Source organism: Pelophylax lessonae (genome assembly GCF_965119305.1).
Source record: "Pelophylax lessonae genome assembly, chromosome: 3".
NCBI classification, from domain to species: Eukaryota; Metazoa; Chordata; class Amphibia; order Anura; family Ranidae; genus Pelophylax; species Pelophylax lessonae.
In genome coordinates, this window is record NC_138770.1 from 678,643,135 (window position 1) to 678,659,022 (window position 15,888).

At 43.9% G+C, this 15,888-nt stretch overlaps 1 protein-coding gene across 1 annotated transcript in view; it reads right to left on the reverse strand.

The window, feature by feature from the left end:
- Positions 1 to 15,888, reverse strand: part of GLO1 (glyoxalase I) — a 40,940-nt gene that overhangs the window by 2,085 nt on the left and 22,967 nt on the right. Inside the window, exons 4-5 of the mRNA XM_082251513.1 lie at positions 12,649 to 12,713; positions 3,582 to 3,671 (exon numbers count right to left, since the gene is read on the reverse strand). Coding sequence (XP_082107639.1) covers positions 3,582 to 3,671; positions 12,649 to 12,713 — 155 coding nt within the window. The remainder of the gene's footprint in view (positions 1 to 3,581; positions 3,672 to 12,648; positions 12,714 to 15,888) is intronic.

The following is a 15,888-nucleotide window of genomic DNA, read 5'->3' on the forward strand; positions in this document are numbered from 1 at the left end:
CCCGCTCAGACCTAGCGGGGCCCGCGCCCACTCGGCAGGGGGAATCCGATCCACGGGGCCGGCGGCCGTGATTGCCGCCTGACACCCGCAATCACTTGTAAAGAGAGAATGACGGTCTGCTGTTGTAAACACATCTGACCATTCTTCTCCCTGGAATGATCACAGAGCTCCTGTGATCCTTCTATATAGGATCACAGGTCTCTATGATCATTTAACAAGCCACGCCCCCATACAGTTAGAATCACTCCCCTAGGCTTACATTTAACCCATTGATCGCCCACAGTGTTAACCCCTTCCCTGCCAGTGTCATTATTACAGTGACAGTGCATATTTTTAGCACTGATTACTGTAGTAATGTCACTGGTACCCCCAAAAGTGTCAAAAATGTCAGTTAGGGGTCCGATCTGTCCGCCGCAATGTCGCAGTCCTGCTAAAAATCGCTGATCGCCGCCATTACTAGTAAAAAAACAAAAATGACAAATCTTTGCCGTAGTTAGTAGACGCGATAACTTTTGCGCAAATCGATCAAAATACACTTATAGCGATTTTTTTTACCAAAAATATGTAGCAGAAAACAAAATCTGCCTAAAATGTTAAAAAAAATTAGATTTTTACATTTTTTTTTTTTATTGGGAATGTTATATAGCAGAATGTGAAAAAAAAATATATATTTTTCCCCCGAAAGTTTTATGTTCATAGCAGAAAAAAAAAAAAAAAAAAAAATTGCAGAGGTGATCAAATACCACCAAAAGAAAGCTCTATTTATGGGAAAAAAAGGACATCAATTTTATTTAGGTACTGCGTCAAACAACCGCGCAATTGTCAGTTAAAGTAACGCAGTGCCGAATCGCAAAATATGGCCTGGTCATTAAGGGGGCAAATCCTTCCGGTCCAGAAGTGGTTAACGGACAATTGCGCGGTCGTGCGACGTTGTACCCAAATAAAATTGACGTCCTTTTTTTCCCACAAATAGAGCTTTCTTTTGGTGGCATTTGATCACCTGTGCAATTTTTATTTTTTGCGCTATAAACAAAAAAACAAACAGACAATTTTGAAAAAAAACTAAAAATATAAAAAAATTATATTATATTTATATATATATATATATATATATATATATATATATATATATATATATAGTTTACTTTCTGCTATAAAACACATTCAATAAAATTAAACAAAAAAAAAAAAAAATCTAAAATTTTTTCATCATTTTAGGCCAATTTGTATTCTGCTACAAAAAAAAAAATCCCAATAAGTGTATATTGATTGGTTTGCACAAAAAGTTATCGCATCTACAAACTAGGGGGAAAGATTTATATCATATTTATTTATTTTTACTAGTAATGGCGGCGCTCAGCGATTTTTAGCGGGACTGCAACATTGCGGCGGACAGATCAGACACCTGATAATTTTTGGGGACCGGTGACACTAATACAGTGATCAGGGCTAAATAAAAAATGAACTGTCACTGTACTAATGACACTTGCTGGGGAAGGCGTTAACATCAGGGGATATCAAAGGGTTAAATGTGTCCCTGGGGTAGTGATGGAGAACCTTGGCATCCCAGATGTTTTGGAACTACATTTCCCATGATGCTCAAGTACACTGAAGAGTGCATGAGCCTAATGGGAAATGTAGTTCCAAAACATCTGGGGTGCCAAGGTTTGCCATCACTGCCCTAGGGGGTGCTTTGTAACTATGGGGGGCGGTGCACTGAGTGGGGGGAAGACAGAGATCGCAGGAACTAAAGATCTTAATTTTGTCCCCTAGCAGAACGGCAATTTGCCTGGTTTACATAAGCAGACCGTCGTTCTGCCTCTCCCCGGGACGATCGCCGGCTGACATTGGATCCGTTGGACCCGCCTGATTAACACCCCCTTTAGCCAATGACAGCCATCTAGTGGCTATTGAAAAAAACGACATACAGGTACGTCGTTTCACGCAATAGAGCCATACTGCCGCAGTAAATACACGGTGGACGGTTGGCAAGTAGTTAAAAGAGATGCATGTTTTTTTTTTTTAAATTCATACTTACCTAGGTGGTCCGATCCTGCATTTGTCCCCCGATGCCTCTAACACTGAGAACCGAGCGATCGACCACCACCAATCGCTCAGTTCTCACAGCTCAGTGAGAGCAATCAGCAGCTCTCTGCTCTGCCTCCTCCTTACTCACTGGAGTGCTGGGCTGTGGAAAGGGGCGGTTCACTGAGATGTGGGCGGATCCAGACTCCATGGTCCTGATGACGCCCCGAGCCTGGACTGCTTTGTGACATCAGCAGAGAGCGCGCTTCATCCCACGCTCTGCTGAGAACGGGGGACAGGAGTGCAGAATGAACGGCACTTCTGTGATCCATAGGAGAAGTACAACCAAACGAGCTTTGGCTGTACTTCTCCTTTAACCGGTTGCCGACCGCCGCAAGTACATATACTGTGGCGGTCAGCCCCGTGCAGGCAAAGTGACGTATGGGTACATCACTCGCCTGCGAGCCAATAGGGGGAGAGCGCGCCACTGGAGGCGCGCTCCCGCCCCCGCTCGTTCACTCTGATCCCTGCGCGTGTGACCGGCGGACCCCATGTCCGCTGGTCACCCGCGATCGTCCGCTGCAGAGGAAGAAAGGCAGGCGGCTAATGTAAACAAAGCTGCCTGTCATTCTCCCCTGTGTAACAGCAGAGATCATACGATCCTGCTATGTAGGACCGTTGATCTCTGCTGTTACATGAAAAGCCACATCCAATCACAGTTAGAAAACACGCCCCTAGGGACACACTTAACCCCTCCTTCTCCAATAAAGTTAACCCCTTCACTGCCAGTGTTATTTTTACAGTAACAGTGCATATATATAGCACTGATTACTGTAGTAATGTCACTGGTACCCCCAAAAGTGTCAAAAATGTTAGTCAAGGGTCCGATATGTCCGCCACAATGTCGCAGTCCCGCAAAAAAATCTCAGATCACCGCCATTACTCGTTAAAAATCAAAAACAATAAAATGACAAAAATCTTTCCCTTAGTAAACGCAATAACTTTTGCGCAAACCAATCAAAATACGCCTATTGCCATTTTTTTACCAAACATATGTAGCAGAAAACAAATTGGCCTAAAATGTTAAAAAAATTTTGATTTTTACATTTTTTTTTTTTGGGAATTTCATATTAAAAAAAATGTGAAAAAGTTATTTTTGCAAAATTTACGCTCTTTTTTTGTATATAGCGCATGATAAAAAAAAAAAAAAAAAAAATCTCACAGGTGATCAAATACCACCAAAAGAAAGCTCTGTTTGTGGGAAAAAAAGGACGTCAATTTAATTTGGGTACAGCGTCGCACGACCGCGCAATTGTCCGTTAAAGTCACGCAGTGCCGAATCGCAAAATACCCCCTGGTCAGGAAGGGGGTAAAATCTTCCGGGGCTTAAGTGGTTAAGAATAACGTCACCCACTAACGCAATATGTCCCGATTCAGAGTCGCGGACAGAGGGAAAATTCAAATCCCAAAAATGTGTTGACCGGAAATTTTCTCCTATAGAAAAAGCAAAAAGAAAGGCAGGTCTACTAAAGGTGAGGGAGGAGAATGACCGTTACCATCATCAGGTTTCTTTACAAAGGTGACTCCGAGTTCTTCAAACCTCTTACAAGCAGCATAAACATCGGGGACAGCGATTCCTATGTGACCTGCAGAGAGAAGAGGAGAGGGGTCAGCGCTACAGCACAGGGAGGAGAGAACACAATGAGTATTGTGGTCACATACATAGCAAACCTGAATCACAGAGATGGGAGATCCCAAAAGGCAGTAGTGTCAAATTCAATTTCATCAAAGGGCCGCATAAGCAGTACGATTGCCCTCAATGGGCCAGTTGGGTCTGGGGTGCGCTACATACAGAGTGCAGAGTTCAGGAGTGCATTATGTACAGCGTGCAGGGTTTAGGGGTGCGTTATGCACAACATGCAACCCAACCCCCCAAAGCTTTCTCGCATTTCTCTCTCCTACCGAGCCCGGCTCTAGTACTTACCTGCGTAGGAGATCTGCCTCACCTTGCGAAGAGGTTGCTCTTTCACTCAGATTCTCAAGATCTGTCCCTGCCGTGAGTGTGTGCAGGGATCCGTTACTTCCGGGAGCCGCTGTGCTTGAAAGTGACAGCAGGGAGCGGAGGGCCAGAGCTGGAGGTGGTGGAATGGGGTTCCACCATGTTCCAACAGAAAAATAGGGTGCGAGGGCCACTTGACAAGGCCTGGAGGGCCAGATTCGGCCCGCTGGCCTTGTTTGACATCTGTGCTTTAAGGGAATGAATTGCAGATTATAGGACTTATTGCTAAATATTATTTTGCATTCTTTGATTGGCCAGCAGATGGTGCTCTAGGCTCATTGTCACATACTTATCTCTATATCCTATTAAAAACCTCTGTTTACAGCCTCTGTAGCTCAAGTTGTAATCTCTGCAGAGAAATGGATGACTGGTCAGCAACTTCCTGTACTGAGCGGCCTAAAGAGGGCTACAAGGTAGGCTGTTTATGCCATGTTGTCTTTACAGATAAGCCATGGCGCTCTGGGAATTTTTCATTTATCTGAAACAAGGGTCCTTTCAGACCATAATGCAGTGAAAATACCTTGTGCAGTAATGTGCATTTGCCTGCATTTATATGCACTACCTACTTCAGCTCTCTGGACATCCACAAACTTTTGCTCATTTTTGCTCAGCCACCTCCCAACTGTAATGTAAAAATGATTGCTTTTACAATGTGGGGGGTGTCATCAACCCAAATGCCCATCATGTTGGGAGTCCTTGCCCCCTGCAGCAGCAATCAGATTTGAAATTGGCGGGGGCTCTACACAAAGATCTGTGAACGAACTACAGTGGGGAAAACTATTATTTGATCCCCTGCAGATTTTGTAAGTTTGTCCACTTACAAAGAAATGAAGGGTCTATCATTTTTATCATAAGTGTATTTTAAATGATGGAGACAGAATATCAACACAAATCCAGAAAAAACACATGATACAAATGTTAACCACTTTAGCCCCAGCCCTATTTCGGACACTTTTTGTTCACAAGTTAAAACCAGTATTTTTTCCTAGAAAACTACTTAGAACCCCCAAACATTATATATATTTTTTTAGCAAAGACTCTGGAGAATAAAATGTCGGTCATTGCAAAATTTTTTGTCACGCGGTATTTGCGCAGCGGTCTTTAAAACGCCATTTTTTTGGAAAAAATTTGAAAAATCACATTTCACTGCATTTAAAAAATACTAAACAGTAAAGTTAGCCCATTTTTTTTGTATATTGTGAAAGATGATGTCACGCCGAGTAAATAGATACCAAACATGTTACGGTTTAAAATTGCGCCCCCCCGTGGGATGGCGACAAACTACGGTCAATAGAGATCTCAATCTGCGACGCTTTAAATTTATTTAACGGTTACCAGTTTAGAGTTAGAGTGTAGCTCTTTTTTTTTAATTATTGCCCACGCTCTGGCGATCACGGCGATACCTCACATGTGTGGTTTGAACAGCGATTTCATTTGCGGCTCGACTTGCGTATACGTTTTTTTTTGTGCGCGAGCTAACGGTGACGGGGACGGCTAAATTTTTTTTTTTTTTTTTTTCCTATTTATTTTTTCTTTTTTTTTAAACTTTATTACAGGTTTTTAAAAAAAAAAAAATCTGATCACTTTTATTGCTGTCACAAGCAATGTAAACATCCCTGGTGACAGCAATATGTCGTGACAGGTACACTTTATGGAGGGATCGAGGGTCTAAAAGACCCTAGACCCCTCCACTACACTTCCCTGTATGCAAAACGCCGAAAACGGCATTTTTGCATACAGCCGTTTTTCAAATCTGCCGCCTTTTGCAGCACAGTAACCCGGACGTGACGTCATGGACGCCGCCTCCGGGTTACGTCATCGGAGACCCGATCGATGCCGTTTCCGGCATTCATCGGGACTCCATCCAGCCGGCGGACGTGCCGGCTGGGTGCTCGGGGCTCCCGGTGGGACGGTAGCCCCGAGCAAAGCCGCGGAAGGCGGCGGGAGGGGGGGGGACGTCCCCTCCCGCCCCCCCGGGTAACGATCGAGCGGCTCCCGAGCCGCATCGATCATTACCGACGGAAAGCCGACCGTCGGCTTCAAACAACGGTACCGGGATGATGCCTCTAGCTAGAGGCATCATCCCGGTATAACCCCGCAAAGTCTGATCACGTAGAGGTTACGTGACTGGTAGTAAAGTGGTTAAAGACTGAATTGCAGTTCATTGAGTAAAAAAAGTATTTGATCCCCAAGCAAAACATGACTTCGTAGTTGGTGGAGAAACCCTTGTTGGCAAGCAGAGAGGTCAGACGTTTCTTGTAGTTGGTGACCAGGTTTGCACACATCTCAGGAGGGATTTTTGTCCACTCTTCTTTACAGATCTTCTCTAAATCCTTAAGGTTTCTTGGCTGTCATATGGCAACTCGAAGTTTCAGCTCCTCCATAAATGTTCTATAGAATTAAGGTCTGGAGACTGGCTAGGCCACTCCATGACCTTAATGTGCTTCTTCTTGAGCCACTCCTTTGTTGCCTTGGTGGTATATTTTGGGTCATTGTCATGCTGGAAGACCCATCTTCAGTGTTCTGGCTGAGGGAAGAAGGTCCTCATCCAAGATTTTACAATACATGGCCCCATTCATTGGCCCCTCAATGCAGCAAAGTCGAATCTTTATCTGTCAGGGCTTGAACTTGAACCTGTGACCTCTATGTCTGCCAAAGATTCTTCTTGCTGAGCCACCTGGACTGCTGGACAGTCCCATGGACAATTCCTTGAATGATCCTGCCTTGCACCTTGTTTGTCTTGAACCTTGAACTCTTTGCTCCTTCCATGAACTTCCTGATTTAAGCCACGTCTCTGCTTTTTCTGTTTGCCAGATTATTGTGCTTTCTCCAGCCAATATCTTGCAGTGGTCTCTCCTGCTCCCGTCCGTATCTTTGCTACTATTGCTCCTTGACTATGCTTCTGCTTAAGCTTTGTACCTTTAGCAGTGAAACAGCCCCAAAGCATAATATCTCCATCTCCATGCTTGACTGTAGGGATGGTGTTCTTAGGCTCATAGTCTGCATTTTTCTTCCTCCAAACATGGGGAGTTCCCCTCCTCAAGAAGGCACATGTACAGTCATGCCAATGAACATCTAAATGATTCGGAGAAGGATTGGGAGAAAGTGCTGTGGTCAAGTAAGCCCAAAATTGAGCTCTTTGGCATTAACTCGTCTCGCCGTGTTTGGAGGCAGAAAAAACACCATCTGACTATGACCCTAAGATCACCATCCCTACAGTCAAGCACGGAGGTGGAAACATGATTGTGATCAACTGGTTAGTTGAGTTTACTCACAATGGTGCAAAATGCAAAAAAAACAAAAAACAAAATCCAGGCGCAAGCGCAGCTTCTACGGATGGCGGACGTGTAGTCGGTAAACTCCGCTCCCCGTCTTCCTTCGGAGACTCCTGTCGCACGATCTGCAGCTGTTACAGCCACGGGATTTGTCGCTTTACATTCCTAAAACTTCTGGGCATCCCATGGTGAAAATCGGACGCCAAAAGCCAGCCTCGCCACCCACCACAGAGGCGCAGCATTCCTAGACCCTGGACCGCTTCCTGCTTAGGCCTGCATCCCTGGCCTCAAGTATGCAGGACGACCCACCAGACCCGCTCGCGGCTGACAGAAGCGCTCTCCTGCCATCTCCCCTACTCCATCGGCTGGGAACTGTACCCCTCTGACAGTGGAAGTCTTAGATGCCAAATTACAGACCCTCTTACAAAATTTAACACAAATCACCCAAGAAATGGAGAAAATTGCATAGAAACTGCGAGGAGAGATTGCTTAACTGGGTGAACGTACTGACACGCTTGAAAAAAAAAATGTTGATGATCTTATACAGTATGTACATTTACTAGAGAAGGACAATGCAGCTTTAAAATATACGATCTCCCAACTTCAAATGCAGCGAGACCTAGAGAATAGGGAACGCTGTCAAAACCTAAGGATCGGAGGAGTACCCGAATCAGTTAGAGACCATGAGATTCCCCCATCTCCTGAGCCATTCAACACTATAGCTCCTCTTATCGCTGATATTGACTGGTGCTTAGACCAAGCCCACAGATCCTTGGCACCTAAACCTCCACCAAGAGCCAACCCCACAGATATAGTACGCTTTCAATACTATGACAGCAAAGAAGCTCTCACAATTGCCACTCGCAACAAAACCAGGCTAGAATTTAAAGGACCCAAGATGCAAATCTTGAGCGATTTATCACCTATAACACTTACTAAATGGCAAAGCTTCTGTCCAATAACCTCCCATTTACAGAATCACCAGATTACTTATGGATGGGGCTTCCCCTTTCGCCTATCTGCATCTCGAGATGGTATCCAATATTCCATGCGTGACCTTCAGGAAAGTGAAGCCTTTCTTTGTAACTTGACCCTTCTACCTCTTCCAGAAAAGATCCCCTACCGCTACCCTCAACACCAAAACCACCATCTGTCCCTGGTAGTATCTGGACCCCGGCTTGACAAAAGCAGAAGTCTTTTTCGACACCTCACTGTCTGTCCTCTTCCAGGCACCCCATCTGAAGATACCTCCTGAACCTGCTCATCTCTCCTTGCCCACCTGATGCCAACACCATGTTATGGTGCCTACTTAGGGAAGCCTTCCAACAAACCTGGGATGATTTTCTAATTTTTGTTCAAGTTCACTGTTACAATTTTTAGTGTTGATCCTTTTTGCCGGAAGACGGCGGGGACCCTCCCTGCCAGATTTGGAGGTCTCCATGCTCCTAATCCTCGGCTTTGTCCTTGGATTTCTGTGCACTTTCGACATCACAGGTTACTACCTTTTGTTCTTGTTTTTTCCCAGATCTTTTTTTGACTGGATTTTCACTTTTTATTTGAACTACTTGGACACATTGGCAATATTGTCCTTTGTTGCTGCGTTTCTTTTTTGTTTTTTCCCCTCATAACACACCATGGGCTCTTTATATGTTCTGTGCTAGATACATTGTATTAATATGGTTTTGTAAAGGCTTTATGTATTCTTACTTATAATGTAAAGGGTTTAAACTCTATTCAAAAGAGATGGTTAGCACTGAAAGAAGTCAAATCTTCTGCAGCTGATACAATCTTAGTCCAGGAGACTAATTTCCATGCAGGAGGCTCCTTTAAATTTGCAGCTAAATATTTTTCCACTTCTTTTACTGCCTCCAACCCCTCAGGGGAAGGCAGGGGTAGCAATTTTGATTAAACGCTCTTCCCTTATGGATTGAGTCCTCCTATGTAGACCCCCATGGCAGATTTTTTTCCCTGGACTGCGATTATTTGACATGCTCATTTACTTTAATGTTTATGCTCCAAATTTGGGTCAAATTCAATTTCTCATAGATGCGTTGAAGAACCTAGGGAAATGTTCCCAACCTTTCGTGGTTAAAAGGGGGTGACTTCAATCTGACCATGTCCCCTGGGAAAGACAGATGCTCACTATTTTCCATCTACCCCCTCAAAGTCAACCGCATGTCAGCTTCTTTCCGTAAACTTTATAGAGCCTATAATCTTTTAGACATATGGAGGATTAAACACCCTACCCACAAACAATTCACATTCTATTCTCGATATACAAAATTGAGACATGACCCTGTGTATAGTGGCACCACATCCAATGAATATCTAAAAAAAAAAAAAAAAAGAGAATGAATCCCCTAAGGGTAATAGGACTTTGAAGGCAGCCACTGTTAATCCCATAAAGAAATAATCGATACTCCGATATAAAAAAAATAAAAAAAAAAAAAAAAGGACGTACAAAAATATATTTAGACAGCATGATAGAAAAATTCATAATAAACTATAACATGGATAAATGCACACGAAGGTGCTATACAGCATGCTCCAATAGCAAGAGAACCTGTAAATTGCCCGACATGTGCCACGGTCTGGTGTCTGTGAGTCACAAGGATAAACCACGATCTGTGTTCGGGCCAATGGGGTGCCAATGTGTAGATACTAATGGGTCACTATGCGTTTCGCTATGCAGCTTACTCAGGAGATCCTATTGGTGTTTAGATGACAAACAGAGCGCCCAATATCCTCTCAGTTTTAGTATACATGATAACAGGATTGTTCCTAATTGGAAATATCCACTATATAGACGTATCCTTCCTGTTCAGGAGCAGCAGCTCCTCCAAATGCTGATCCGATTTCTGGCGCCTGGGCTACCACCCAAATGCTCCCCACACCCTATGTATCCTGGGCTCCACTTGCCCATCCGCGGGCCTGGGAATGGCACAGCGGGAGTCGCCAGGTAGAAGGGGCGGTGGGGGGGGGGGGCGCAGAGCAGACACACTCTCCTCCCCTTCTAGTGGTTGACCTGGAAGTGACAAGTGACATTAATTCAGGGACCCTGTTGACAGTTGACGTTACAGAAAGAATGTAATGCAGTGATGTGCCTTTCATTACAACAGTGGAGCACAGGGGAGACATTGGGGAGTCTTTTATACCCTGCATGTCTCTTTAAAAAGAGACCCTGTCACCTAAAAAAAAAAAAAAAAAAAAAAAATTACATAGGAGACTTTTTGTCCCCTATGTGATAAATTAAAAAAAAAAAAAAAAAAGTAAAAAAAATTAAATAAAATGTTTTAATTGTCAAAAATTTAAAGTTACACCCAGTTACGTCCTGCGCGCTCCCAGCACAGTTACTATCAGCTAACTGAATGCTCCCGATCGCAAGTAGCAAAATCGATTACATAATTTTGCAATGACTTTATCCAAAGTTTATTTTTGGGATTAAATAATAATGTCTTAATGCTGACTCCTAAGCTGACAGGGAGAGAGGGGGAGAGAACTTTTTTTTTAAACATTCTATTGTTTTATTCCAGGTCTTTAGAACATAGAGAGGGGTAAATGACACAGCACAAGCACTGTGCTGTCTATCATGCTTTAAAGGATCAGGATATTTATTAATTTACTTTAGGGTTAAAATCACTTTAAGATCATCCTTGTACATACTGTAAATAAGACATCCCCTGAAAATAAGCCCTAGTGTGTTTTTTGTAGCCAAAATTAATATAAAACCCGGTCTTACTTTCGGGGAAACACGGTATGAACTTTAATGGCATCCCAGTCTTAGTCTGTAGGGTTCAATATTGCGCTTCTGGAAGAATGGTCAAAAATTCCCATAGACACTCCTAAACCTTGTGGACAGCCTTCCCAGAAGAGTTGAAGCTGTTATAGCTGCAAAGGGTGGGCCAACTCAATATTGAACCCTACGGACTAAGACTGGGATGCCATTAAAGTTCATGTGTGTGTAAAGGCAGGCGTCCCAATACTTTTGGAAATAATATATACACACTCACACCTCTATTTTATACCTGCAGAAATTTACATTGATTTTCCATGCATTCTTTTGCAAGTCAATGCAAATCCAGCCTTAACCAGTTGCCGACCGGTCACGTTGACCGTACTGTGGCAAAGTGGCTTGTTCCCGTCCAGCGACGTAGACCGACGTCGCTGGACTCCTCCCCTTGTGGGCGGCGCGTGCGCGCCGCCGGAAGGCTCGCTCCTGCTGTATTCAGTCACCGTGGGAGTCGGGCCAGGGGGAGGAGCGGCGGCGATCGCAGCTGCTCTTCCCAATCGTCGGGGAATCGAGTCTGGAGATCCGCCCGCTTGTGTAAAAGTGACAGACAGGGTCAGATTGCAGGGTTCAGCATAGCTCAACCTGCGATCTGTCCTTGAGTCACACAGTCCCCTCCCCCCACACACGTTAGTAAGCACCAGGCATACATTAACCCCTTTCTCTCCAATAAAATTAACCCCTTCCCTGCCAGTGTCATTTTTACAGTAACAGTGCATATATATAGCACTGATTACTGCAGTAATGTCACTGGTACCCCCAAAAATGTCAAAAATGTCAGTCAAGGGTCCGATCTGTCCGCCGCAATGTCGCAGTCCCGCAAAAAAAAAAAAAAAATCGCCTATTTGCCGCCATTACTCGTTAAAAAAAAAAAACACCAGAAATGACAGAAATCTTTCCCTTGGTTAGTAAAACGCAATAACTTTTGCGCAAACCAATCAAAATACGCTTATTGTGATTTGTTTTACCAAACATAGGTAGCAGAAAACAAATTGGCCAAAAATGTAAAAAAAAATTAGATTTTTACATTTTTTTGGGGGGGGGAATTTCATATAAGAAATGTGAAAAAATATTGTTATTTTTTCAAAATTTATGCTATTTTTTTTTGTTTATAGCGCAAAAATCGCACAGGTGATCAAATACCACCAAAAGAAAGCTCTGTTTGTGGGAAAAAAAGGACGTAAATTTTGTTTGGGAACGGTGTCGCACGACCGCGCAATTGTCAGTTAAAGTCGCACAGCGCCGAATCGCAAAAAGTGGCCTGGACGCAAGACAGCAAAATCCTCCGGTGGTAAAGTGGTTAAAGTTCATGGGCATGTAAAGGCAGGCGTCCCAATACTTTTGGAAATAATATATACACACTCACACCTCTATTTTATACCTGCAGAAATTTACATTGATTTTCCATGCATTCTTTTGCAAGTCAATGCAAATCCAGCCTCAATGTGTGTCAGATACCAATTCTAATCAGACTCTTCTACCTTCTACTAGAAGTCACTCACCATATCCTCGAGGGTCCGAGTTGCCGTTGTGATAAGGTTTCTCATCGCTCTCCGTTCCCCAGTTACTGCAGAAGAGAAAATACAGGAGGTATATAGAGGGAAGGATGAATGGGCAGTGCGATGGGTATACAGCCATTCAGATGTAACAATACAAGCAACACAAGTATGACCGTTCAGTTCTGGTAAATTCTGACTTATCCAGGGGGACTCCAACCCCAGAAGTGGTCTTAAATTAAACAGAGTGGGAAAGAATTAACGCCTCTATAGGGTATTTAATACTGTCTGCACCCCCCAAATCAGGGGATTTCCCCTCCCCTCCCTGTCCAGAGCCAAAAAGTTATGGGAAACCTCCCCCAAAAAAAAAAAAGTTCCCAACTTTATTCAAATCGAAAAAAAGTTCCACTTTATTTAGCAACCCCCCCCCCCCCCCCCCACACACACACACTTCTTATGGCTATTAAAGTGTTACTAAACCCACAACAGTAAAATCAGTCTGTATATGCAGTAAAGCAGGCTTGCTATACTCACTGTGGAACCTAAGGGGTTAATCATCCACATTGTGTAAAAAGGCTGTTTGATCTGGTCTTGTCTGATCCTCCTCCTCTTCCACTGTCCCCAATCCATCTCTAGATATTATTGAGGAAAGGGGGCAAGCTGCAAATGCTCAGATTGGTGTGTATTGCTAAAGAGTTTTTTTTTTTTTTAATCTTGGGAGGATGCAAATGATCAGCACAGGGCCAATCAGCACTGTCCAAACAGAGGGTCAGGGATCTTGCAGCCTCAGGACAGTCGGAGGAGAATGAAAACTCCTCCTACAAGCCTTAACCAGACACTGATAAAAGTCACAAGACAGCTACAGTGGGTACGGAAAGTATTCAGACCCCCTTACATTTTTCACTCTTTGTTATATTGCAGCCATTTGTTAAAATCATTTAAGTTCATTCTTCTTCCTCATGAATGTACACATAGCACCCCATACTGACAGAAAAACACAGAATTGTTGACATTGTTGCAGATTTATTAAAAAAGAAAAACTGAAATATCACATGGTCCTAAGTATTCAGACCCTTTGCTCAGTATTTAGTAGAAGCCCCCTTTTGATCTAATACAGCCAGGAGTCTTTTTGGGAAAGATGCAACAAGTCTTTAACACCTGGATTTGGGGATCCTCTGCCATTCCTCCTTGCAGATCCTCTCCAGTTCTGTCAGGTTGGATGGTAAACGTTGGTGGACGGCCATTTTTAGGTCTCTCCAGAGATGCTCAATTGGGTTTAAGTCAGGGCTCTGGCTGGGCCATTCAAGAACAGTCACGGAGTTGTTGTGAAGCCACTCCTTCGTTATTTTAGCTGTGTGCTTAGGGTCATTGTCTTGTTGGAAGGTAAACCTTCGGCCCAGTCTGAGGTCCAGAGCACTCTGGAGAAGGTTTTTGTCCAGGATATCCCTGTACTTGGCCGCATTCATCTTTCCCTCGATTGCAACCAGTCGTCCTGTCCCTGCAGCTGAAAAACACCCCCACAGCATGATGCTGCCACCACCATGCTTCACTGTTGGGACTGTATTGGACAGGTGATGAGCAGTGCCTGGTTTTCTCCACACATACCCCTTAGAATTAAGGCCAAAAAGTTCTATTTTGGTCTCATCAGACCAGAGAATCTTATTTCTCACCATCTTGGAGTCCTTCAGGTGTTTTTTAGCAAACTCCATGCGGGCTTTCATGTGTCTTACACTGAGGAGATTCTTCCGTCGGGCGACTCTGCCATAAAGCCCCGACTGGTGGAGGGCTGCAGTGATGGTTGACTTTCTACAACTTTCTCCTATCTCCTGACTGCATCTCTGGAGCTCAGCCACAGTGATCTTTGGGTTCTTCTTTACCTCTCTCACCAAGGCTCTTCTCCCCCGATAGCTCAGTTTGGCCGGACGGCCAGCTCTAGGAAGGGTTCTGGTCGTCCCAAACGTCTTCCATTTGAGGATTATGGAGGCCACTGTGCTCTTAGGAACCTTAAGTGCAGCAGAAATCTTTTTGTAACCTTGGCCAGATCTGTGCCTTGCCACAATTCTGTCTCTGAGCTCTTCAGGCAGTTCCTTTGACCTCATGATTCTCATTTGCTCTGACATGCATTGTGATCTGGAAGGTCTTATATAGACAGGTGTGTGGCTTTCCTAATCAAGTCCAATCAGTATAATCAAACACAGCTGGACTCAAATGAAGGTGTAGAACCATCTCAAGGATGATCAGAAGAAATGGAAAGCACCTGAGTTAAATATATGAGTGTCACAGCAAAGGGTCTGAATACTTAGGACCATGTGATATTTCAGTTTTTCTTTTTTAATAAATCTGCAACAATGTCAACAATTCTGTGTTTTTCTGTCAGTATGGGGTGCTATGTGTACATTCATGAGGAAGAAGAATGAACCTAAATGATTTTAGCAAATGGCTGCAATATAACAGAGTGAAAAATTTAAGGGGGTCTGAATACTTTCCGTACCCACTGAATATACTGCTGGTGAGGAAATGTATTTAGCAGTTTATATTTACTAAAATAACAGAATTTTTGTAAAATCTTACCTGTAAAATTCCTTTCTCTGAGTCCTCCGACAGTCGCCGCCTCCTCTAAGTCATCACTGTTGGGTATTGACTTCCGCTCCGTAGGAATAGCTAGGCATGTAGACTTAGTCAAAAACAAAAGGCATTTGCATATACACATCCATGGGGGCTGTCCCATCTGGTCAATACCCCCCTGCAGTGACCACTCCCAACTCAGTTTGGTAGCATAGCAGTAGGTAATAAGAACCCCAAAAGAGGGGCGGGGGCGGCGACTGTCAGAGGACTCAGAGAAAGGAATTTTACAGGTAAGATTATACAAAAATTCCGTTTTCTCTTATGTCCTCCGACAGTCGCCGCCTCCTCTAAGTCATCACTATTGGGATGTCCCAAAGCAGTATAGACATGAGGGGTGGGAGACGCAACCATAGAAAAGGCAACGCAGTACCCACATCAGAGTAAGGAATCTTACATGCACCGTAAGAACCAACTGGGCAACAGAAAAAAACAATGCTCAACAGGAGCAACAGCCCAGGAAAGCAAATGCCAACAGCCAGGGACCCAGGAAAAAAACACAAGGGTCCATCAAGGCACTGAGAACTTTGCGGTCAAAGGAAGCATCAGCTGATGCCAGAACATCTACTTTGTAGAATTTTGAAAAAAGTGTGCACCGACGACCAAGTCACAGCCTTGCACACC